This window comes from Nomascus leucogenys, chromosome 7b, assembly GCF_006542625.1.
Source record: "Nomascus leucogenys isolate Asia chromosome 7b, Asia_NLE_v1, whole genome shotgun sequence".
Lineage (NCBI taxonomy): Eukaryota > Metazoa > Chordata > Mammalia > Primates > Hylobatidae > Nomascus > Nomascus leucogenys.
In genome coordinates this window covers 67,532,271-67,559,019 of record NC_044387.1, presented here as the reverse complement: position 1 = coordinate 67,559,019, position 26,749 = coordinate 67,532,271, and the positions used below count along the sequence as shown (strand labels likewise).

At 38.3% G+C, this 26,749-nt stretch overlaps 1 protein-coding gene across 1 annotated transcript in view; it reads left to right on the top strand.

The window, feature by feature from the left end:
• Positions 1–26,749, top strand: part of TTC29 (tetratricopeptide repeat domain 29) — a 314,056-nt gene that overhangs the window by 27,544 nt on the left and 259,763 nt on the right. The window contains exons 4-5 of the mRNA XM_030815182.1: positions 6,040–6,263; positions 11,560–11,745. Coding sequence (XP_030671042.1) covers positions 6,040–6,263; positions 11,560–11,745 — 410 coding nt within the window. The remainder of the gene's footprint in view (positions 1–6,039; positions 6,264–11,559; positions 11,746–26,749) is intronic.

Sequence of the window (26,749 nt, the reverse complement as noted above, 5' to 3'; positions counted from 1 at the left end):
TCAATGCAAATAAACAAAACATTGTGTGGAGGAGGAGGAGAAGAAGAAAAAGCAACAATACATGATATAATAGGAGGCAATGTAGGGAAATGGGAAGAATTCAGAATTTGCAACCAGAGGGAGCTGGGTGTGAATTCCAACTCTGCCATTTACTATTAATAACTTGTATGGCTTTGGGCAATTCACAACCTCACTGAAGACAGGTTTTTTAATTTGTAAAAACTGAAGTAGTACTTTATACAGTTATTGTGCCAGTTAGAAATGATGTCTACACAGTGCCTGACACATTGTGGGTGCTCTATAAATAGTAGCTATTCAAAATAGTTTAAGGTAGAATTTTAAAACACTATAATATTTCCATGGCTGTTTAGCAGTAAATTCTCCATTTCCCAGCATCTCTACATATTCACCTGCTGTAGAGTTATGCCATATTGTTCAGTTCTGCTTTCTGTCAGTTTCTAGATTTTTTTAATCTCTGTATTTTTTTAGGGAGATGTTGATGTGAATTCAAAACAGTTAACAGCATCTCCATTGAATGAATAATGCCCTTAAATGGCAATAAAACCCCTATGAAATGCTTGACTACTTAATTTCATTCTCAAATGCATTCTCAAGCTGCATCCCTTATCCTATTGCAGCCCCAAGTATCTGCAGTGGCAAAGATCTTCCTTAGGATACATTCAGCATGTCCACGAATGTGACAACTTTTGCTTCTGTGAATGGCACATTTTTTTCCTGTCAGATGAACTCTCCTCATGTTTCGTAATATTAAATCTCTCCATAAATTTTACCAGCGTTCTCTATTTTCATCCAGTATCATGGCATCAGTTCAAGAAGATTTTTCTTTTTCTGATGCTTAAAAACAGCATCTTTTAATTTAGACTAATATTCATAAAAGTTTTTTAATGTGTAAATGAAACCAAAGCCTAAAAAGTTTATGGCCAAATGAAATAACGATTAAGCGAATAAATCTGAGTTTTGTTTATATTTCTATTTGTGTTTAAAACAATTCTTTCATACAGCAAGTGAACTTTGGCTATGGTTCTCTGTTATGAAATTTAAAACCTGAGAAATTCAAATATAATGGTAGAGATTGACATTCCTTTTTTTCCAATAGCCGATTTATTTTAATAAAAGAAGATTTTCTGGTTAAAAGAAATAATTTGCATTAACTATGAAGGTTTAGATAGGAACCTATTTATTAAACCACTATATTTGTCCTTTCTTGCTCTCAAATATTAGCAATGAGACTTAAACAGTAGCATATTTGTATGCATAGGTATGTGCGCATGTGTGTAAAAAATAGAGATGATACCAGCATAGTTCTATATGCATATTTAAATACATTTCTATTTGTAACATCATCTGTAAAGAATGATCTTTTTTAAAAATGTACCAGAAATTTTAAAAATTGATATTAGTTATATATCACAGATGTTTGAAGCTGAAAGGCGTTGTGGAAATGATTGTCCAACCCCTTCTGAAGCACCTAGTGTTCTTTGGTCACAGACAGCAGAAATGGATTCTGACTAAATCAAGTGGAAATGATTTTATTGAAAGGATATAGTGGAATTTAGAGGAGAACCCAGATCAGAAGAAAAAGACCAGACTCAGCCCTCTCAAATGGACGTAGGTAGCAGGAACTACGAGAGAATCTTGTCAAGATTCTTCCAGATTGATTGAGCACCAGCAACCTCCTACACCTTTATGTTGCTTGCCTCTGGCTTCAGAATTTTGGGAGAGAGGCCAGTTGGCCTAATTTGGGTCAATAACCCACTCCTTGGCTAGGGAGTCCCTGAATTTCCATGCCACCAAGACTACACACAACGTAGGACTGGTTATTTCTGAACTACTTTTAGAATGTGCCTCCTGTGGATGTGGAGTTAGATGCTGGGTGGACCAAATCCAGCAAAAGCACCTTCATCTTCCAGGTGGGGAAAATGAGGCCCAGAGAGTGATTTTTCTGGATTTCTGACCCTGTTGTGATTAGAACTGAGAGGGCCTTCTAACTGCCCTATCTAGCATTTATTTGTATCATTTATGGTCAATTTTAATTTTTATCTATTTATAATTTTCTTCATTTTGGCCCCCAAATGTTTTCTTCACTCCTAGGATGATCGGCTGGCTGCCAGTGCATACACATACAAAGGTGGCATTGCTTGTGTGAGGCAAGATTCCAACCCCTTGTCCTCTCAGGCCTCCTATGTCACCCCCCAAACTGCCTTCTAGGGTAACACGTGGAGGTCCCCTCAGGCTCCTGAAACTCCAATTATCTAAACCTTAACTCATTATCTTTCCCCAAACCTGTTCATCCTTTCGTGTTCTCCTCTTCAGCAAATTACTAATTACCCATTACCCAATCCCAAAACCTGGTTGTTATCCTTGCTCCTCCCTTTCCTTCACCTTTTATATCCTCTGAATCACCAAGCAACCCATATTTTTGTCTCCTTAAAATGTTTTGAATTCACCTACTTCTGTCCATCCCTCCAGCTTTACCCTGGTTCCACCCCCAGCACCTCTCCTTTCTGCGACCACCGGTCTCCCATCCGTTCTTCCTGCTCCCGGTTTTACCCTCCTCCCTTCCCTTCTCTTGGATCAGGTGTGAATTTCTGACTCACAGACTCGAGAATGCTAAATTGAAAGTCTTTATTTTTTTATAACTTAATTTTAATTCCTGGCCCTGAGCCTTGATCCTCCCTAGTGTAAAAATCCAATCTTGTCACTCTCAGGTAAAGTCAGTCCAATTCGGCAGTTTCTCAGGTTGTTCAAGATTCTAAAACTTCTTCCCCTTACCCTATTTTCCTACACAGAAACAGCGTCGCACTACTGGGGGCTTTAGCGGAGTAGAATTACTAGATTTAGCAAATAGAAATACAGAGCATACAGTTCAGTCTGAGTTTCAAAAACAAGAAACTTTTTTTTTGGAATAAGTACGTTCTATGCAATATTCGGGGCATACTGCTAATAAAGAAATCATTCATTGTTTATCTGATGTTAAAATTTACCTAGGCATCCTACATTTTATCTGGTAACCCCCTGGGGTAACAGCATTTATTTTCAGATCTTGACCTGGAACAAGCTTGTCTAACCCAGTGCCCATGGGCCACATGCGGCCCGGGATGGCTTTGAATGTGGCCCAGCACAAATTCATAAACTTTCTTAAAAAGGCTATCAGATTTTTTTGTGATTACTCTTTTAGTTTATCAGCTAAAAAAAAGTGTATTAGTGTATTTTATGTGTGGCCCAAGGCAATTCTTCCAATGTGGCCCAGAGAAGCCAAAAGACTGGACATCCCTGACTTCCAGGACTTTGTAATTGTCACTGCATTTGTCTGTCCAGTATCCATTCCTTCCTCCATCTTTGCAGACATAGCTCTAGTTTTGTTTGGGGGCAGCAACATGACCAAGAGCGGGCAGGGTATTTGTTTTTCCAGACTCCTTGCACCAAGGTGAGGAGTGGGGCTGTGACAGGGTTCTGGCCAATAAACAAGTGGAAATCTGCTAGTGGTTGCAGGAATGTTTTGTTTTTCCCTAAAATAAGGGATGCCAGTGCCACCCCACTTTCCCTTTTCTTCCTGTCTTGAAAGTAGACATAATGTCTGAAGCTGTAGCAGCCCTGTAGCAACCAGTAAGGGACCAGAAGGAGGGAAAGTCAAGATAACCCCAGAGACATAGCCTTGAACTTGCCAGGCTACCGAACCAAGGCCCTCAGCTGCCTGCCTTTAGGCAAGAAAATTAGAAACCTCCATTTTTCACAGCACTGTGAGACAAGTTTCTTTTACTTATAGCTGAATGCATTCCTAGCTTATGAGGTCCTTTACATGTGTCCCTCTCTGAGGTACTTGATCCATCTTTGTTCTATCAGCTCTGGAAATAAGCTGACCTGAACCCTTCAGGAGCTCCCCAGTACTGCTCATTTCAGCCTTAGCTGTGTCTTCCTTCAGTCGCCAGTGGGCAGCCCATGAACAGTCTTTAGGATACATCTCCTTGCTATGGCCAGATGACATTGTGACAGACATATCAGCCCTCTCTTCCCAGTAACTTCTGGGCCACACATGGTGCCCACTGGAATATTAAGTCCCTTCTCCTATACCATTCAGGGGGCTGTGGGCAATTACAGGGCTGGTTCTGGTCCTCCTCTGCCTAGAAATGCTATGCAGGGACTTTTGCTGCCTTTGCATGCCCTTGCATATGGGGAGGTGGGGAGAGGGATGTTGGTAATCCTCCCTGCCGTCAAGAACCCTAGATGGGAAGTGTTTTCTACTCTTGGCTCCCACTGCATTTCACAGGATGTTGACTTTTCTACTCTCCGAGCCCCTCCATTTGACTGGAGTGAGGAAGAGAAAGAACATGGCCCTCCAAGCATCTCACTGCCTTTCTCCATACTTTCCTCCTCTATCGCAATTGGAGGACAGGAATAAGCAACAACCACTATTCCTTTTCTCTTCCCCATTTCAAATATATCTTATTCTCATACCAAATTTTGGCTTTTGATCTTTTGGCCTAGGATCCATGTGGTCTCTTTATTCTCTTTATGGACTAGTTCTGTAACAATCTGACTGCCATATAGGGGAAGGTTGCAGTTCAGCTGGGACACTTCTTCCAGATGACTTTTGTAAAATGCAGTCTTGTCACGTCAGTTCCCTGACTCTGATCTCCAATAGCTCTACCTCCCTCCCAGCTTTGAGTCCAAACTTCTCACTGTTGTTTTTACCGTAAGGTCTCTTCGTGATCTGGGCCCTGCCTTTTTTCTAAACTTCCTGTCTCAACACTCTCCTGCTTGCCACTCCTTATTTGTTTGTTCTCTATCTAAGCTGATCCACTGGATAAGAAATCCTTGGCAGATGCAAATCTAGTCACTTTGTTTTGTTTTGTTATTTGTTTTTTTGAACTCTGTAGGTGAATCTAATGCATAATGAGGAATTGAGAAGCAGCAGTGAGATTTCACATTTCCCAGAGTATTCTCACACACCTAATTTCATTTGGTTCCTATAGGAATCCCATGATGTAGGTAGCATATACTAATATACACAGCTTAGAGATGAGAAGACTGGAGACTGAGGAAGGTGAGGCAAAACTGGACTTAATCTTGGTGGTCTAGGCTGTTTCCACTCCACGGTGAATTTTTGTTGCCAGTAGTATCACATCATGTCATTTGTCCTATTTTTTTTAAAGAATAGAAAGCTATATCTTTTGGTATAAAAGCTGTATCTTTTGGTATCTAATTGTTCTTTTAATGGAATAATAGCCACTACACAGCTATTATCTCACAATTCTGTTTATTTCCTTTCTAGAAATTTTCATGATTTGAAATTATTTCTCATTTGCTTACTTATTTGTTAGTCACGTTCTGCCCCTAGAATGTAAGCGTCACAAGGGCATGGAATCTATTTGGTCTAGAACAGTGCCTGGCACTTAGTAGGAAACTCAGTATCTATTTGTCGCTTGACTAAATGGAATATTCGTTTGTCACTTTATCTTTTTGCATTTGATTATTGAAGTTAGAATATAATTATTAATCATTAACTTAATTCTAACTGAAAATAATTAAAAAATACATAGTAATAGATTTCAATAAATATTCTCTGCATGAATGAAAGAATGATGAACTTCCGTAACATACAGCGAAACTACTAATATAGAGAGAATATTGTTTGGATATTAAATGGCAAGTTTTATTTTTGCTTGACTTGTTGAGGTTTTTTTTTTTTGGTGGGAGGCTGATGTATCAAGTATTTTTTAATATTCATCAGTCAACTAGCTTATTTGTCCTTATCAAATGGAGCTCAGCTCTGGAACTGATATGTTTATAATGTAATTTCATTAAAATTACTGTATTTAGATAGCTCCTGGCGTCTTTCATTAAACAGAAGTTGTTCAATTGTAAGTGTTTGAGGCAAAGATCTTTTGATAGTTTTCAGTGCTTTCACTGAGGGAAAAAAGGCAACATGATTCAACCTTTAATTATTAGAGAATGAAAATACCGTGCAGACTGAAAGGATTAACATAAACCTGAGAGTGTTCTGATTCATATTCCCAGTTATAGGAACTCCTACAAGAAGAATATCTGTGTGGACATGCTGCGAGATGGTTATCATAAGTCCTTCACCGAGCTCTTCGCTCTGATGGAGCAGTGGGATGCCCTGAGGGAGGCTGCGAGAGTCAGGTCCCTCTTCTGGCTGCAGAAGCCCCTGGAGGAGCAGCCTGATAAACTGGATTACTTCTACCATTACCTGACCAGGGCTGAGGAGGCTGAGAGGAAAGGTAAGTGGTGGAACTGTGGGCAGAGCACAGAAGGAGCCAGAACAGCGAGCTCCTGGGGGAAGATTCCAGATTGTTTCATGTATGAATTTGAAACATTAAGACAACTTAGCACACTTCAACCCGGTCAATTAAGCGTCTTTATGGAATTAAGGAAAGGGAATGTTGGATCATGAGGCTGCCCAGACACGGGGGCATTCTGGTGATGTCCTTCCGAGCCAGGGAAGACAACACATAACACCTAATAATATCTCCAGAACTTCCCCATGAATTAACATAGTTTCTATTATTAGGTTTAAACCTTTCTACAGTTTTTCTGTATATGTAATCTGAATGTTGACTTTCATAGAGGAGATACTTTCAAAGAGTACTATAACTTGAAAATCACACTGATTTTCCTAAGTTTAGATAGCGGGCTTTGAAGTTTGGGTCAAGAAGTCCTACTGATTTGAATCGGAGAATTTATTTTGTAAATAGTAAAAAGACATGAAAATCCTGCAATTCACAATTGCAAATAAAATTGTCAATTTTATATTTTCCATTACATCATTTCTAATAAATTTTTTGTATTTCAAAATTTTCCACAAAGTTAGTATACATTCCAAGTATTAAATATTTTCATCTCTACACTAATTATACTGATATTGTTGTCATAAATATTTCTTAGTTACATATTAGGAACTGGTCATTTTAACTAGTCATCTATAATCAAATAAAAAAAGGAAATTCTAGAATTTGGCATGTAAATTCGGTATTCTAAATTATTCTTTTCTCCAAATTTTTTGGGGAAAATACCACAGGATTCAAAAAGAAAAACTCAGGCCTCAACATGACGATGTCTACATGTCATTTCAGGCTTTTCTATGACAAAATAGGGTATTAGCAACTTTTTGTTACCCAATGGTACCATGGAGAAAATTTACGGAGTCATGTAAACAACATTAGAAGAGTGTCTATTTGTTGGAGCCAATACATATTTCCCGTCAGGTTGTGACCTGACTTATGAATATGAGACACACAAAAATGTGAACAACAAAACAAATGAACTAGGGTGTGTGTGTGGCAGGGGTGGGATAGGAGGTGGTTATTTATATTATGAAAAGGGTTTCACTTCAGGATGGATGTGAAAAAAATATTTTGGTGAACTTTAAAATATTATTTACAATTATTTCTCAAGAAATTAACTATTGTAAATAAAAAGTGCTATTGTAAAAAAAACCTCCATTTTGGCTGGGCGCGGTGGCTCATGCCTGTAATTCTAGCACTTTGGGAGGCCAAGGCGGGTGGATCACCTGAGGTCAGGAGTTCGAGACCAGCCTGGCCAACATGGTGAAACCCCGTCTCTACTAAAAATACAAAAAAATTAGCCGGGCATGATGGTGGACGCCTGTAATCCCAGCTACTCAGAAGGCTGAGGCAGGGAATTGCTTGAACCCGAGAGACAAAGGTTGTAGTGAGCTGAGATTGCCCCATTGTGCTCCGGCTCGGGTGACAAGAGCAAGACTCCATCTCAAAACAAAACAAACAAAAGAAAACAAAACAATGTACATTCTAGTATTTGCCCAAAATTCTACAGTGATATTTAAACTGAAAGTAGAACTAATTAAGATAATATTTGCTCATTAGCTGTTTTATTCCATTGAATTTTATCATATTCAGTTTTAAATTGAGGCTTTCATTGGAGATAGTGTAAATATAAGCTAAATATGTCACTTATCATAAGGTGTCATAGATGTGAGCCAGCTTGTCATAAAGCTTTTTCAAATTTATAAGAACCTAAAATGCCAAATAGTCTATTTCAGGGTAGAAAACATTTTAATATATAATATTTCTTAAAGAAAAGTTACTATAAGTAAAAATGTTTCTCCAATCGAAAAGTTAAAGTCTAAATTTTTGTTTTGTTTTGAGACAGACTCTTGCTCTGTCAACCAGGCTGGAGTGCAGTGGTGTGATCTCAGCTCACTGCAACCTCCTTCTTCCAGGCTCAAGCAATTTTCCTGCCTCAGCCTCCTGAGTAGCTGGGACTACAGGCACAAACCACCATGCCAAGCTAATCTTTGTATTTTTAGTAGAGACAGGGTTTCACCATGTTGGCCAGTCTGGTCTCGAACTCCTGACCTGAAGTGATTCTCCTACCTTGGTCTCCCAAAGAGCTGGGATTATAGGCGTGAGCCACCACACCTGGCCCAAAGTCCAATGTTATAATAGCCAAAGTCTCTTCTGTAGGATTATCCCCCACAAAATGCAGTGGCTTTTGTCTGGTTGAAATATAGAAAATTAAAATTATTACAAAAGTATTACTTGAAAAACTTTAGCTGAAGGACATGTAAACATTTGTGTCACCTTTTTTCAAAAATTGTTATAATTTTTTTTCCACATTCAACACATGAACTTTATTGGAGGAAAATTGTGGTTTGAATTAGGGATGTACCAGAAAATGAGAAATGCACATTCACTCTTATTAACTTGAATGAATCCTAAATCTTAAAATGTGTATGTATGCCTAGAATATAGAAATATGTTAATAGTATCTTAAAGTTCCATTCTATATGGTTGTGACGTTAGAGACAATTTTCCTGAGATAGCATATAACTGAGCATTCTCGTTGCTTCTCATTGGAAGAACCATCACTCTAGGGTCACAGTGAAGTTCATTTAATCAAAGCTATGGCGCTAACAATAGTCATCTCAGGTCAGTTCTATCTCTTGAGACTTACAGAGCAGTAACCTAGAGTTATTTAAATTACTTTATAAAACACTTGCTGTTTTATAGCAAAGGTGTGTTTAAAGTAAGCCAATCATTTCTTTTTGGGATTTTCCATTTGTTAAAGTGTTTCTTTGTCCCTGATACTTTTTCTAAAAAATATTATCCATTGTCGTGAATCATTGCTGTGCCATCTGTGACATCTGATTTGGGCCTTATGCCCCATGGGGCTAGGGAAGAGATGACAATAATGGTAATGGGTAAGAGAATCAATAGATAATTCAAACATTATTTACACTTGACTTAAATTTATTAAGGGTTGAGCAGCAATTTTTTTCTAACAATGTTTGTTTAAGATACACAAATTATGTTCTACTAAAGCAAAATGCCACACGTATTTACAGATTTGATGTAAAGCAAAACAAAACAATTTTCTGGCAAAAGAAGCTTGAGAAATACCCAGTGAACTAACACTGAGGTTAAGCAGGTTGATTTATTGCAGGACTGATCAGAGCATCTAGCATGCTGATGTATATTGTGTGGTTTACTGAAAAAGGAAATTTGCAAAAATGTTTCCCAAATGTATTTTATTGTAGAATCTTCTTTTTAAGGAGCATAAGAAACCCACAATAAAATTGATTTTCATCTTCTGAATATACCTGCTGACAATTCAAGGGAGTAGTCTACGCAAGGAGAGAAGGCTACTTGTAGCCTTTGTAAAGGGCACTGGACATGTATTTGGATTGCCCAAAGATTTGAAACTTGAATATATTCTTTTATATTTAATATTCTAGAAAACCATCCTTTTTTTTCATAGAAAAACAGCTTAGCTGACAAGTAGTCTTTCAATATGTAATCTTGGTAGCTTATCTAACTCATTCCTAAAAAAAAAAAAAAACCTTATGAAATGTTGCAAATATTTTTACATTAAAGTTTAATTACTAAAATATAAAAAAATTGTTTCAGGACTGCATATGTTTTTAATTTTATATATATATATATACTTTTTATTAAAGTGGAAAATATGAAATGTTTTACTTACTGGATTCTAAAAGCAATAACTCTCTAATCAGTAAATATAACCAAGAATATGAAATATTACAAAACAGACTTTAGTGTTGTATTCACATTATGTAGGAAGTTCATAATGGAAAGACAAAGCACAGAAGTATTCTGAGGTGGGAGTATTTGCATCAGATAAATAACTTAGGTTATGCTCTACTTTTCACCTGAGCTGTCACCTGGTGTGAGTGTCCTTGAAAAGCAGAATGGCTCTCCGGAATCCCGAGCAACTTCCAGGACAGGGAGAACTTTTTATTTTGTTTTCCAGTTATTAAATTTATTTTGATATAAATCTTAATTTCCATTGGAATTTTAAAGAAGTATATGTAAAGGAATAGAATCGGTTTTAGAAATTTCTTTTGAAACATTGGGGTGACTTACAGTTTTGCAAAACGACCCATTGTTGTAATCAACCTGTTTCATTTTTTCTGAGTTTTGGTTTTAATCTTATAGGTGTCCTACTGGGCAATATTTTTCATAATTGTAATCTCTTCAGGAATATGTGGGTTGACTTCTCTGGTAGTCGTGAACAATTAATATCAGTGAATTCTAATATATAATGATTGTTATTAAAAAGTTATTGGAAGGGTAACCCAGAGACCACTGCATTTTATAATACAACTATGCTTTCCGCATAAATACGAAAGACATAAATATTATGAATTTGTTCACATTCACCATTAGAGTGGAATTTACAGGACTGAGGCACGACTTATTAACACATAGACATATTCATTCAGGTTTACTATCACAGTGGGGTTTATAAGACTGATTCACAATTGATGGACACACTTTTTATGTAGATATAGGTTAGATACCCTTTAGGAAAAAAAACCTACAAGAGTTTAACAACTTCCTGAGTAAAAACGACTAGTATTTATGCATTCCAAGCAAAAAAATACCCATAGAAAACAGAAGCATAGAAGTCTACTCTTTCTTAACATTGCTAGAAATTTGTATTGCTAGAAACATTGCTTGAAAGCATACGGAGCTTATAGGGTCATTCTGATAATCATTTCTTGTATCTATCAGGCCCGTGACATTTTTATGATATGAAATACCTTGGTATTTTCATATGCATTCTGCTTTCTTCATTTACATTATCTTTTGCCATGGCTGAGAAACATTGCCATCTCTAGAATCTCTAAGTACTTTCAAACCTCCAGTGGGAAAAGTACTCAATGATACTACATAATCCTTTCTTCCAAAAGCGCTGAGCACGTTGCTAGTAGGTATTGTCCTGTCCTACATCTTAAAGCCTCCTGTTTCAACCAGATAGTGTCAATTTCCTACATGTTCTAAGTTTTCAGAAAGGCTTTTATTGCTTTACTCATCTGCACATCCTTTAATTAATGTAATTAATATAATAGTTAAAATAAATTATTTTTTGCTTTTAGACCCAATTTTTAAAATTGGTAATCACATCTTTAAGGAAAAATAGGAAATAAATGTCATGATATTGGTTTGCCGTTCTAAAGGGTGTGCCATGAGACATCTTTCTAATGCCACTCATGGTGCTTTTCTCTCTTTGAAGAATCCTTCGAAGATGTATATAATAACTTGTATGCTCTGGCCTGTTACTTCAATAATTCTGAAGACAAGTGGGTAAGGAACCACTTCTATGAACGATGTTTTAAGATTGCTCAGCTGATCAAAATTGACTGTGGGAAGAAAGAAGCCGAGGCACACATGCATATGGGTCTTCTCTACGAGGAAGATGGTGAGTGGGCATTTGCCAAGATGTCTTGGGTGTGTTTTGGGGGATCCTGAGATCACACAATGGAAAAACACTTGGTGGTCTAGAAAAAGACCTGAGATTTCAGCATAATCATGTATATTATTGATATCAAAAAGCAAAACCATGTGACTTATGGACCCAGCTTCAGTATTCCTTGCAGAATATTTTTTGCAGAATCCCTTGCTCATGCTTCTGCCTGAGTGCTCAGCCTACAGTTCCCACCCGGTAACATCCTCACCAAGAGAAAGCATCCTCCCCCACCCCTCCACACACAGGATGAAAAGAATGAAAGTTATACTTTGTGATTTTCATAATGCCCCATGCCCCTTATATGAAAACCAAGAAATATCTGTATAACTCACATACCACCTCATCATGATTTTTAAAATAATTCCTGAATGAAATACTCATTTAAAAATAACTTCATACTTAATAATGTTAAGACAAGCCAAAATCTAAAACAACAACAAAATTGTCAGAAATAGATTTTGTATAGTGGCTGATCAAGGATTGCAAATAGGAATTTAAGAATGGAAAATTTTTATGGAAGAATAGTGTGTAGATAATATGCAAAGAAAATATAGGGAAAGATGAAAAGATTTGATCTTGAATAATGCCATTTCTTCCCTCAAACACTATCTCATTTTGCATAAAAGTTTTTACTTTGGTGAAACTGCTAAATTTTAAAAATATTTATTATTTTGTGACTAGGACTGCATAGGACTTTGAAAGTGCTTCAGGAAGTTGTAGTTCATGTGATTGTAGCTAAAGCTCATGAAGTGCCTGAATGTGGTCAGAAACCACCATGCATGGCTAGACATAGGGAGTATTAGAAAAGCTTAGAGAAGTGACAGATCATGCAGACTAGATTCAAGGAAGGCACGATGCAGTCAGGAGGGACTGGCAAGGGACTTGGAAGATGGGTGGAATTTAGGCTTGTAAATAAATAGGAATATATTCTGTGAAGAGGGAACAGTGTACACTAAAGCATAATTAGAGCAACTGGTAAGAGGGACAACCTGCGTCCAGTGGGAAGTGTAGGGTGTTTTTTGGAATAGTTAAATGATTTTTTTAACTTTTATTTTAAGTTCAGGGGTACATATGCAGGTTTGTTACATAGGTAAACTTGTGTCATGGGGTTTGTGGTATAGATATTTCATCACCCAGGTACTAAGCCTAGTACCCCTTAGTTATTTTTTTGTGACCCTCCCCCCTCCTCCCACTCTGGGAAACCACAGTGGGAAGGTAGAATAGGGACACACCAGCAGTCAGAGCTTGGACTTAAGCTTCTGTACACGGAGGGCAAGGAAAGGAGTGTGATACCAGTCTGTCTGTGATACAAACTGTGGGAGGAGGGTCAAGGGGAAGGGGGATCCTAGGAAGCTGCTGCACTCAATGTAATTAACTCGGATAAAACAGTGGAAAACTACTGTATTTAAGGGAACATATTTAAGTATTCCACTGCAGTGCAATCTATAGTATCCCAGAAAAGGGAATTAGCTAAATGTATTTAGCAACATCCATGCAACAGAGTTCTGTGCAGTCATGAAATAGGTTAAAGCAAAAGTCATTGGTTCATTCAACAAATGGTGATTTAGAACCTAGTGTCAGGGGATAGAAGAATGAACAAGACAAAGTCTCTGCCCTTGTAGAGCTTACATTCTTCTAGGAAAACCAGGTCTTAACAATCAATAGCTGTATAATATAATATTAAGTCAGTGTTAAGTGCTACAATAAATAATAAAGTAGAGCAAGGGGATACACAATGGTTATCACTTTATATAAGGTGCTTATCTATTATAAGGTGAGACAGCAATGAAATGAGGGAGAAGCCCTTGTGAAAATCTGAAGAAAGGGGTTCCAGAGGGAAGATGCAATAAGTGCAAAGGTCCTGAGGCAAGTGCATGCTGATCATTGCCTAAGGACCAGCAAGAAGGCCAGTGTGACTAGAAGACAGTGAGTGGAAGGTGGGAAGTGGAAGAAGCTGAAATTAGACAGGGAGGCTTAGGATAGATCACACTGGGGCTTGTAGGCCAAGGTGAGGACTTTGGATTTTATTCCAAATTAATATAGGAAACCCCAAATATGTGTTAATTTCAGAAAATGCTCCTGATACATTAAATAGAAAAATAAGAATAAAAACAATGTAAAATATATTTATGTTGTACATATATAATACACTAACATGTTAACAGTAGTTATTTCTGAGTGCAGAGACTCTAGGTGATTATAAATGTACACACTGAGGAGATATGGCTTACTATAAATTGAGAAGTTATTTCAAATTTGTTAAAAATTTCTAGCCTGTTGCTAAAAGTCAGGTTTTATTTTTCAAACTGTACAAAAGGGTTAAGTTCTTCCTTATATAAAATTGAAAGTAAAATTGTTTTTATTTTGTTTTTGTAATTGCACCATCAAATTCTGACTGGACTGTCAAATGGAACTGTCAATTACTGACCCCCCCCAAAAGAAGCCATAGAATAAATCATACGTATTATGTGAAAATAGGACAAATTAGTCAGGCCTGTGTTGATGAAACTGAAGAGTGGCTGTAGTGAGATTCAGATAGCTGTCATAAGTGTATTTTGAATTTTTCTGTAAATTTTATTTCTACTTTTTTAAAATTTTGTTTGATTTTTCAATTTTTTATGGTGGTGAAAAACATAACATAAAACTTAGACATCTTCATCATCTCTAAGTATATTTAGCAGTGTTAAGTATATTCACTTGGTTGCACAACCAATCTCCAGAACTTTCTCACCTTGCAAAACTGAAACTCTTTACTCATTAAGCAACAACTCCCCATTCCCCTCTCATTCTGATTTTTAAAAATATCTTAAAATATTTCTGTTGGAGGATTTATACATTGCTTAATTTATTTATTCATTCATCTATGCACCCATTTGTTCAAGAAATACTCTGCCTATGGGCCCTGTGGTTAGTACGCACGGCACCATGGTCGCACCTACCACTTAGTGGCAGCCACACAGCGACTGAAGGAAAAGATGAGGTTGGAAAATGTGAGCAGTCAGGGAGGGTCTGCCATGAGATTACACTCTCAAGTCCTTGGCTTGCTCGAGTTTAGATGCTCCACCCTATTGGATGATGAAATGCACTCATATTTCATAAGTAAAAAGTTTGGGTTATGGCCGGGCGCGGTGGCTCACGCTTGTAATCCCAGCACTTTGGGAGGCTGAGGTGGGCGGATCACGAGGTCAGGAGATCGAGACCACGGTGAAACCCCGTCTCTACTAAAAATACAAAAAATTAGCTGGGCGTGGTGGCTGGCGCCTGTAGTCCCAGCTACTCAGAGAGGCTGAGGCAGGAGAATGGCGTGAACCCGGGAGGCGGAGCTTGCAGTGAGCCGAGATTGTGCCACTGCACTCCAGCCGGGCGACAGAGCGAGACTCCGTCTCAAAAAAAAAAAAAAAAAAAAAAAAGTTTGGGTTATGAAGAATTGTAAAGGCTTTTGCTTTTGAGATCATTTGAGAGTGTGTTATTTTGTTTTGGAACTACTTTTGTCAGATCTAAAATATTTTTCTAAGCCCTTAAATAGTTCATAAACCCTAGAATCATACCTTTATTGCCTGACAGATAAAACAACTAAGTCAGTGTTGATGAAAACTCTGGAGATTAACTTTGAGTGTTTGATGTACCTAGTGAGGGTGAAAATTATCTGTGAAGGTTCTGTAATATGGGGTAGAATTTTCACCCTAAAAAAAGTGAATTAGGACTTTCAAGAATATGTGGCTAGAGTGGAGTGGGGACTTACCTGGCTAGAGGGTTCCCTCTGAGGCGATGATGGCCCAGCTTCCGCATATCTGATCTGATTGGTCCAGACAAGCGAATGGAGGCCATGCAGCAACAGCTAGGTGGCAGCTGTGCCCAGGGGCAGGTGGCAGCATCCTGATTCCAGGGGTGCCCTCATTCATGCTAAAGTGGGACATTAGCTGGCAGATGGCAACGGGTAGGTTGTCAGGGCCCAACCAAGCAGGCTATAGTCCTTGGCAGGGCTCCAGCACACTCAGGGAACCATAGCAGAGCAAATGAGGAACATCAGCAGAAGCCAGAGCCACAGAGACTGGGAACATGGCTACAGTCAGGGGTCATGTTCATCCCACTGGTGTAAATGTGACCAGAGCCCCACGCAGCGCTCCCTGGCCAGAGTCATGAACAGTAGACAGGTTCAAGTCCCCACTGCTGCTAAAAATGGGTCTTTGGTGTGCGGCATGGCCTGGTTCCCTTTGGCTCAAGGGCTGGCAGTCTCATTCCTCAGGTCAAATATCTTCAGATCTTTACCTGGGGTGTCTGGCTTGGAGTAGTCATCAACTGAAAAACACTTGGAACAAATCTGTATCTCTTTCAGAATTGTGACCTTATTTGTAAGGTTTTTATTATGCAAACAGGACAAATGGACAAGCAGCATTCTCACTGTGTCTGTGGGGCACTGGAGAAAGCTCTCAGACACTGGATCAATAGATGTTCCCATTCATTCTAGAGCTGCACACAGAGGTCTATCGGGGCCAGACATGACTGGGGAAACACCAGCTCCTCCTTTGGTATGATTTGAGGCCAGGGAACAATAGCAAGATGAGTGGCACAGCCTTCATTTCAATCCTATCCTGCCAGGTCAGCATTAGTGGTTGGATACAATGCCAGCCTCTTCTCTGGCATGATGAGGGACTGGGGTCCAAGCCTTGCAGTTGCAGCTTTATTGGTGAGGTTTGGTGGGCAGGCAAACTAGCAGTAGGGTTTACCACACCAGCATTCATAGTTGAGGAAGCACCAGCACTTTCCTCGCTCCTCTTCCCCATGATGAGCTAAGTTCAAGCCTTGCTTTTGACCAAATTAATGGACTTAAGCACTGAGACTAGATGGTTTACGTTGAGCTGCGCAGGAGGCCAGCCTTCTTTGTCGGGGGCTAGACTGGAGAGGTCAGTCTTGGACAAGTTAACCCTTCATTTCAGTCCCCATTTTAGTCCTTTCCCTTCTCCCAATTCCAGTGGGTGGCTTGTAAGTATCATCTCCCACTTCATCAGCAGCCCATTCCATTTCGACCCATTAGCTTTGAGTCTAGATATTGACTTTGCTGTGGGAAACCCGGAGGAAAATTAGATGTCCTCCTGAATGATAGATGATTGGTGACAACCCCAAGTTACTGAATATATTCACTGCAGACAAGACAGGGGAGACCATTGTAAGAACAACATAGAAAGTGCACATTTTCCGGTTTGGAAGACCCTCCTGTATGACTTTAGTACAGAGTTGGAGTAAGGCTAACCATAATCTAAGCATTAATTCCAAGTTCTTCCAATGACTGGGGGACTTCTGAAGAAAGAAACAGCTGTCCTGACTAGCTTGCTCAGTTCGGATCCTAAAATTTATTGTTGACAGTTTTTGGACAGACACTAGCTAGTGTATCTCTATAAATTGCCAGCAGCTCAGAAGGCACCAGGAGCAGCACAGTATTGTGAAAACACATTGGAATAACTACCAGCCCTTCCTTGAAACACCTAGCAGTGGAAGGCAGACCCAGCAACAGACTTCTGGAGGAGGCCACCACTATAAGGGACTGTCCCCTTTCCCGTTTTGATCTCATAGAGAGGAGTTAGAATTGGAGCCCACTTATCCCTGTTTGCTGATGGTCAGTACCCTTCCCTAATGATCTCCTCTACCCATTCTTTAGTGATCATGGCACTATGTGATATTGTTTTATTTTTCCATGAGTGTTATGAAGCAGTGGTTCAGCTTTCTTCTCCGTACAGTATCCATCCCATCCTTGGCAACTTATTTTACTCTCAATAAAAAAAACAATACATTCTATCATTGAGTCTTAACCCTGTAGGTCTCCCACTCCTCAGTTTCCTAGGGGTCATTCCTGCTAATAGTCACCAACTCCCAAAGGCTGACAACAACTCTGCTACTAGACCCTCTTTTTGAGTCTTTAATCTATCTCTGCTTTCCTGACTTGCTTCTGGAAGGCCATGATGGGTGCCTAGACAGATATTCCATTTACTGGAACAATTGCCATGCTAGCAAGGTAACTTGGTAAGCAGCACTCACAGCAGACCAACTGGGAACAGCATTGCTTTGTGAGAACTTGCAGAGGCAGGAACAATAGCAGGGTTCTGGTCTCCCATTATCCTGTCATCAGATGCTGTATGATTAGGAGCCAGACGCAATGCAATATGACATGGCAAAGCCTTGGTACAGTTCAGCATTCATGATTTGATGTAACATCAGCCCCTCCCCTGCATGATCAGCAGGGGATGTCAGGGAGGGGGCGAGGGACCAAGGAGAGAGGCCTTGTGGTTGCAGTCATAGGGCATGGCATACAAATAGTAAGATTTACCACATGGGCAATCATAGTTTGGGGAACACCAACCTCTCCCCTGTCAGGAGAGAGAGGCCTCCTGACAAGCCTTTGCAATAGGTCATGATTGATTGCCTTGAGCACTGAGCCTAACTAGTTTCTATGGAGCTTTGCTAGCATCCATCTTCTTTTCTGAGAAGCTGGCCTGCAGGGGATCAGTTCTGGATGTGTTAACCCCTACCTCTCAGGTCTTCAAATTATGCATAAGGAGATTTTGGTTATATTATGACCACAAAAGTCCTGTCCTTTAAGAATGAGGACAAAGATGGGACCATGAGTAAGTCTGTAAGCTTCAAAAGAAGCTTCACTCCTAAGACTAGATGTTTTCAAGAACTGACCAAAGTAGAAGAGAACTAGTGGGTTAAAGTAAGAGAAGAACAAATGTCAGCGCTAGAAGAATGCCTGGTAAACACAAGAATTTTTACCAACTACCACCCACCTTTAGTTGGCAGAAGAGGATTCCACCAGCATCACATGGTCAGTGAGTAGAACCAAGGGGAGACTGTCCACTCTGCTTGCCTTTGAATACCAGGACTAAAGAGCATCCTCCTAACTGAGGGATGTAGGAGATGAAAGAAAAACTAAGCATTAATCCAGAGGCTTAACTTGGGAAAAAGAACAAACCTGTTAAAGTGGTAGTTTTAGAAAACTGCTTTGTATCTTCATAAAGACAAAAGTAGAAACTAGAAAGTCATAAGGATAGAACCAGATGATATGAGAATGAGCACCAGATAAAATCAGGAAGGCATTCAATACAATGTCTTGGGAGAATTAAGGGTACAGAGTAGAGAAAGAGTGAAATTGACATAATGAAAAATTGAGTCTGTGATGTTGAGGACAAACTTGAATAACGATCTCAAATTGCAGGGGAAGGACTAAGAAATGAACACAATGAGAGAAGATGACAAATATGGCAGTTCCCGAGGAAGAATACGCAATAATTGGAAATGAGACAATAATCAAATATATTTTAAGAATGCTTTCTTGTTCCTCACATACCCCAAAATTCTGAATATGCACATTAAAATAGCTTTTCATGCTCCAGTCACAATTAATAAGGAGATATTCATAGCTAGACAAATCCTTGGGAATTTTTTGAATATTCAAATAGAGAGAGACTCCTACCTGTATGCAAGGAGAAAACACAGATCACCTGCATTGAATTAAAAATTAGACAAGTATTCAGCTTTCTCCTTTGCAACAATAAATGCCAGAAGGTAAAAAGAAGTAGAGTCTACAAAGTTTGAGGGGAGAGAAAAGAGAGTTGAAATGCCGTACAATTGAGAATTGAGGGCTATAGAGCAAAGTTCTGGTTCCTGGGTGAAACAACAGGAAAACATTCTTATATATGCAAGGTTCAGAAACTGCATTATGAATACAGTTTCTGTATATCATATTTTGGAGCCCAACAAAAGATAAGTCAAAATTAAAAGTTCAAGAATAGAGAAATCCTGATGTAAAAAAAATTGACAGTAAACAATTAAATCAATTAAACATAAAGTTAAGTTTGCAAAAAAACGCACAGTAATTTTGGCAGTAGAAGCTACACAGTATGAAATTAAGTATGATTTTAATTTTTATCTTCATTTTTAATATTTACTATTGTACAGTAATGTTGATTACTTCTCTATATTATTTTAAAAATAAATTTTATGAGAAACTTTTATAAATACTGTATTAAAAAAACAAGTAGAAAATATGGGCAAATATTTATGCAATTTTAGATGAGAAAGACTTTCAAAACAAAAACAATTGAATAAAGCACAAGGGAAAATGATGGGGTTTATTGAGGGACAATTATATCCTCTCTGCTCCAAGTATAAAACAAATTCATAGGAAACAAAAGAGTCAGACAGATCATAATTGTTAAGGTTGATTAGAGAATAGAGATTTAATCTGTTCTAATGAGAGTCTCTATTCTCCCCCAGAATTAATCTTAACCACCTAGCTACTGGCAGACTGGTCAAGTTCAGGCTCTTGTACAGGCTCAATGCTTGCTCCTGTGAGCTTCCTCATAGAGTTCAAAGATCACCCTCCTTGAGAACTGAGTCCAGAGAAGATGAAAGTAGAGAATTTCACCAGTCAGATATGTCCTGCCTCTTCCCTTGATGAGAAGTGAAGAATGAAGGAGAGAGGAAGTCCCCTCAAGGAAACACGAGGCTAGAGGAATGGAATTTCCTCTATGAGAAACAAAAATTGAGAGATTTGACACATAAGTTTAAAAATATTTATTAAAGACCTCATATAACTAAAGTTAACAAAAGCTTGGAAATATTTGAAACAAACATGATAATGGATTAATATTATTATATGAAGAACATTTACAAATTGGTGAGAAAAACAACTAACATAACAGTAGAAAAATAGGTAAATGAATTAAGAGACAATTCCACGAAATTCAGCCAGGTAGAAAGCATGAGAAAAAAGCCAACATTGATAATTTAAAAAGCACTAATTTAAGCACTAAAGATATGCCACTTTTCACTTGTAATTTTAAAACACGTTTACTGTGTTCCTACTGTATTCAAGGCACTGGGCTAAGTGCTGGGAATAATAGCTGAAAAGATACTTATGGCCCCTTGATTCGTGGGCTTGCATTTCAGTGGAAGAGTCAAATTTGTCCTCTGATAATTACAATAATGTGAGTGACTATATGCACCAAATTCAAATGTGGAGGAATCAAAGTTGTCTATTTATTTAACATAGCATTTAATACTTGTGACATTTTGATAAATATGCTTCTTACATTGCTGGTGATAGGATAAATGAGTCTGACATTTCTAGCATGCAATTTGGCATATGTATCAAGAGTCACTTCTAAAAAATCATATATGAAGACAAAGATTTATATAAAGACATGTTTTGTCTTTGCATATGTATTATTTGTAAGAGTGAAAAAAGGACACGTGACTGGGCACGTTGGCTGATGCATGTAATCTCAGCACTTTGGGAGGCTTAGGTGGGAGGATTGTTTGACGCCAGGAGTTCAAGATCAGCCTGGACAACATAGTGAGACTCTGTCTCTACAAAAAATAAATTAGTCAGGTATGGTGGCACGTGCCTATAATTCCAGCTACTCAGGAGGCTGAGGCAGAAGGATCACTTGAGCCCAGAATGTTGAAGCTACAGTGAGCCATGATCATCCCACTGCACTCCAGCCTGGATGACAGAGTAAGACCCTGATTCTAAATAATAATAATAATAATAATAATAACAACAACAACAACAAAGGACACAATAGAAATGTCCTACAGCAGGTTAATAGTTAATTAACCATGGTAACTACACATGATGAACTCTTTTCCAGTTACTCAAAATGTTGTTTTCCAATAACCATAATGGTAAGAGCCACAATTTATTGAGTGCTATGTGTCTGTCATTACAAAAATGCTAATTCTGGCCAATAAGCTATAATCAGTCACTTCCAGTTTGAAGTATGGAAGAGCGGATATGAGTTGTCCATGCTATATCTATTTTGCCATGGCAACCATGGAAAACTTGTGTCGAGGTGGTGAAACCACAAGATGGAAACAACCTGGATCCCTGAATGACCATTTGGAGGGCAGCTACCCTACAGAGCTGCCCAGCCCTCAGTGGACTCTATGTGAACAAGAAAGTTACTTTATGTGAGCCCCTGAGGTTTCAGGATCTATTTACTACCACTGTAGTAAATTTGACTTTTGACTAATACAATCTCCAACACTTATGTGTCCTTATTGTGAATGAGGGATTTCAAGAGTACTGTTAATGGTGTTTGGCAATGTCTTTGAAAATTTCACGCAATGGTCTAAAGTGTCCCTTTGGAATGTGATATCTTATGTATTTGTGCTTCAGTAAAAACTTCTGTTTTAACATTTTTGAAGACAAACAGATACCTTAATTTACCGATATAACAGTCTTTCAAAAACTCCATTTCTATTTCTTTAGTATAGAAAAAGTCGATGTATTTTACTTTTTCCTTTATGTATTTCTGCATTATTTCATTATAGTAGACACGCAACATATTTTTAATCTAAAAAATAACAATATACAGTTTTTTAAAGCTAGCTGATGTAGAATGCCTCCATTGCAGGTCCACAATAGTGTTTTACTTACTGTGCAAGGTTGTAAACTGTTTCAGGATACCATGATTATTATTACCGAAGATTAAACCCAGAAGGAAATAGTAGACCGCTTAACTGACACAGTTTCCTAGTGTTTCCATCTGGACCAAAGACTCAATACCTGCTCATGGGTCTTGGGATTGGGATCTACTACTCAAAATGTGAGCTCCCTGATTCAGTCCTGCACTCCTAATTTCCTTCACTCAAGTTTCTTGAAAGCTCCTGCCAGGCTAACTCAGTAACTCAGTGTGAAGAAGAACCGGCCAATGAAACAGAGGTGTCTATGGAATACTATGCAGCCATAAAAAGGAACAAGATCATGTCCCTTGCAGGGACATAGATAGAGTTGGAAGCCATTATCCTCAGCAAACTAATGCAGGAACAGAAAACCAAACACCACATGTTCTCACTTATAAGTGGGATCTGACTGATGAGAACACATGGACACATCATAGGGAACAACACACACTGTGTGTGGGATAGCATCAGGAAGAATAGCTAATGGATGCTGAGCTTAATACCTGGGCTATGGGATGATCTGTACAGTAAACTACCATGGCACACTTTTACTTATGTAGCAAACCCACGCATCTTGCACATGATGCCACTGAACTTAAAAGTTGGGGGAAAAGAAAAAGAACAGAGGTATCAAAGGAGTAGGCACAATAGTTATGGTTGTCAACATTGAACACAGCATACAGACTATATTAGTCTGTTCTCACATTGCTATAAGCAACTACCTGAGACTGGGTAATTTATTTATTTTTTATTTTTTTATTATACTTTAGGTTTTAGGGTACATGTGCACAATGTGCAGGTTTGTTGCATATGTATACATGTGCCATGTTGGTGTGCTGCACCCATTAACTCATCATTTAGCATTAGGTATATCTCCTAATGCTATCCCTCCCCCTCCCCCCACCCGACAACAGGCCCCAGTGTGTGATGTTCCCCTTCCTGTGTCCATGTGTTCTCATTGTTCAATTCCCACCTATGAGTGAGAACATGCGGTGTTTGGTTTGTCCTTGTGATAGTTTGCTGAGAATGATGGTTTCCAGCTTCATCCATGTCCCTACACAGGACATGAACTCATCATTTTTTATGGCTACATAGTATTCCATGGTGTATATGTGCCACATTTTCTTAATCCAGTCTATCATTGTTGGACATTTGGCTTGGTTCCAAGTCTTTGCTATTGTGAATAGTGCCACAATAAACATGCGTGTGCATGTGTCTTTATAGCAGCATGATTTATAATCCTTTGGGTATATACCCAGTAATGGGATTGCTGGGTCAAATGGTATTTCTAGTTCTAGATCCCCAAGGAATCTCCACACCGACTTCCACAATGGTTGAACTAGTTTACAGTCCCACCAACAGTGTAAAAGTGTTCCTATTTCTCCACATCCTCTCCAGCACCTGTTGTTTCCTGACTTTTTAATGATGGCCATTCTAACTGGTGTGAGATGGTATCTCACTGTGGTTTTGATTTGCATTTCTCTGATGGCCAGTGATGATGAGCATTTTTTCATGTGTTTTTTGGCTGCATAAATGTCTTATTTTGAGAAGTGTCTGTTCAGGTCCTTTGTCCACTTTTTGATGGGGTCGTTTGATTTTTTTCTTGTAAATTTGTTTGAGTTCATTGTAGATTCTGGATATTAGCCCATTGTCAGATGAGTACATTGCAAAAATTTTCTCCCATTCTGTAGGTTGCCTGTTCACTCTGATGGTAGTTACTTTTGCTGTGCAGAAGCTCTTTAGTTTAATTAGATCCCATTTGTCAATTTTGGCTTTTGTTGCCATTGCTTTTGGTGTTTTAGACATGAAGTCCTTGCCCATGCCTATGTCCTGAATGGTATTGCCTAGGTTTTCTTCCAGGTTTTTCATGGTTTCAGGTCTAACATTTAAGCCTTTAATCCATCTTGAATTAATTTTTGTATAAGGTGTAAGGAAGGGATCGAGTTTCAGCTTTCTCCATATAGCTAGCCAGTTTTGCTCCCATTGGAATTAAAAAAAAAAAAAAAAAAAAGGCTGAAGTTGCATAAACCAGAGAACTTTCTGGCTTCTGGAGCAAACCCACTGTCTTGTGACAGCTTTCCCAGTGATGGATTCTACCCCATAAAGCCCAGGCCCTGTATGTGTGAGGGGAATGTCCAGCCATCTGGGCATTAGGCCCAATCATGGAAGACAGATCTCATTTTTTCAAATGAAGTCTTCCTGCTGTGAAGCCTCTGATGACTATCCCTACACACGGCTTGTCTTTGGCTCTGTCTCCTCTCTGCTTTGACCTCAAGTTCGCCACGGGCATGGGCTCCCAGGTGCACCTCACTTGTAACCGTGTCTGTGATTCTAGTTATTTCTTTGCTGGGTGGGGTGGGCCTTTCTACCTCCAGCCCTCAGCCTCCTGTCATGAGTCCCACATGCTCCCCATGCCTCACCCTGCTTCTCATGTAGGGGCTGGAAGCTCTTATAGCTCCACAAGTAAGATGGGACTACTACCCTATACATTGGTGGTACTTTTGTTTTCTCAGTTTAGAGAACTTTTTCAACCATATTTATTGTGAGTTGAATTGTAAACCCTTAAAAGATGTTGAGCTCTTAACCCCCAGTACTTGTGAATGTGACCTCAGAAGGAATAAACTCTCCTGATGCCTTGAGTTTGAACTTTCAGCCTCCAGAACTGTGAGACCATAAATTTTTGTTGTTTAAGCCACCCAGTTTATACTGCTTTTTAATGACAGCTCCAGGAAACTAATATAATATTCAATATGGTGTCAATGTTTTCCTTAAGTAGCCAAAGATGTTATTTCAGAAATAAAAAAAAATATATACCAATGGTGGAGTGGCATGAGTCAATATATATGAGAAATTTAATGTTTCTTCACTTTAAACTCTACACATAAAAAACAATTATATGCATGGTGATCAATTGAATACTATCTAAAATAATAAAAGATGATTTTCAAAAAATTATCTCATATGAAAATTTTTTTCTAGAATTTTTACTTTTTACCTCAGTCTATATTGCATTGTAAATATCACTTTATTCTTTGGCATTTGAAGTGAGGTTGATTATCATAATATTCAGTTCTCCAAAAAAGGTAAAAACATATTTAACATAAAGATGTCACATCAAAATTGATCAAAATTTCATTGTAATTTCTTATTTGTCATGGAATAACATTTGCCAGTTTATTAGAGGAACAGCCTTAATAACGAAAAGAAATGCAAAAGATATATCAGTTTTTAGTGTGGTATTTTATTTTCTCTTTGATTTTATTAAAAATTAATACAGATGTAAGTGCTATTGAGAGGATTTAAAACCCATCAAATACACAAAATTTTAACCAGGACAGCCTCTGGAGAAGGGCATTGATGATGCAAAATTATGGGGAGACTTGTTATTCCTTTTCACACTGTTAGGACTGGTTACTTTGTGCATGTATTGTTTAGTTATAATTTTAAAAATATTTTAAGTATTTTTTAAAACTAGCTAAGTTTAGAAATCTCATTAAATTACAAATTATTGAAAGGGATAGGTTTTTACAGCTGGTAATAGATAATCATGAAGATTAAAGAATTATTATAGATCTAATCACAACACTATTAATGAGGTAGACAATATGTTTTGGGTGGGGGAATGTTAATTAATCATGGATTGAATGGTCTTTAGGCAGTAAGGGATATTAAAAATAAAGGATGCAAGTATTGAATAAAAATAAATTAGAAACCTGCAAATTCATACATGGGGGTTAAATTAAGGAGAGTTGATAAATGTTGAATGTGTATCTTGGCCTTGTTACTTAAAATGACATTTGAGCATCACTCAAGTCTAGCAGTGGAAAAATGTATTAGACTGGGTAGTAAACCTAGATTCTCTTTTGACACTGCCATTAGCTAATTAACTATGTAAATCTAGGTGAGTTATTTAATCATTGTAGATCTTGCTTTCCTCAGCTCTAAAATGAGGGAGTTGGAGCAGATGCTATCTGCTCTTAGTTCACCTCCAGCTCTGATTTCTATGGCTGCTTAAATGATTATTGAAAGATCAGTCATAAAAAAAGAATGATTAGTTATTAAAAACACTGTGTGTCAAATTATTTACTAATTAGGGGGAGAAAAATGTCACTTTATGAAAAGCAGAGAAGGAGCCTAATATTAACCTCTTTGTACCTCTCTTTAATTATTAGAAAAAAAATTCTAGTCCTTCAGATAATTGCTTTGATACTGAATGTGATAAGTAAAATGTCTAGTGCTCTGCTTGGCACATGGGCCTGTATAAACACTGCTTTCTCTTTTCACTTCCAGGGCTAGGAAGAGTTAGCTATACTGTTGTAACCCAGTGTTAGGTCTACAAGCAGCAATTTCAGTGAATCCCCATGTAAAACTGGTGAATGTCCTCAGGCAGACCAGCATAGGAAGCCCAGGGCTCCAGAGGTGAGAAGCTCCATGTTAGTGAACCCGCTCAACGCTTCCCACCTGGTCTGCTCTTCACCTTCCCTCAGCGTCT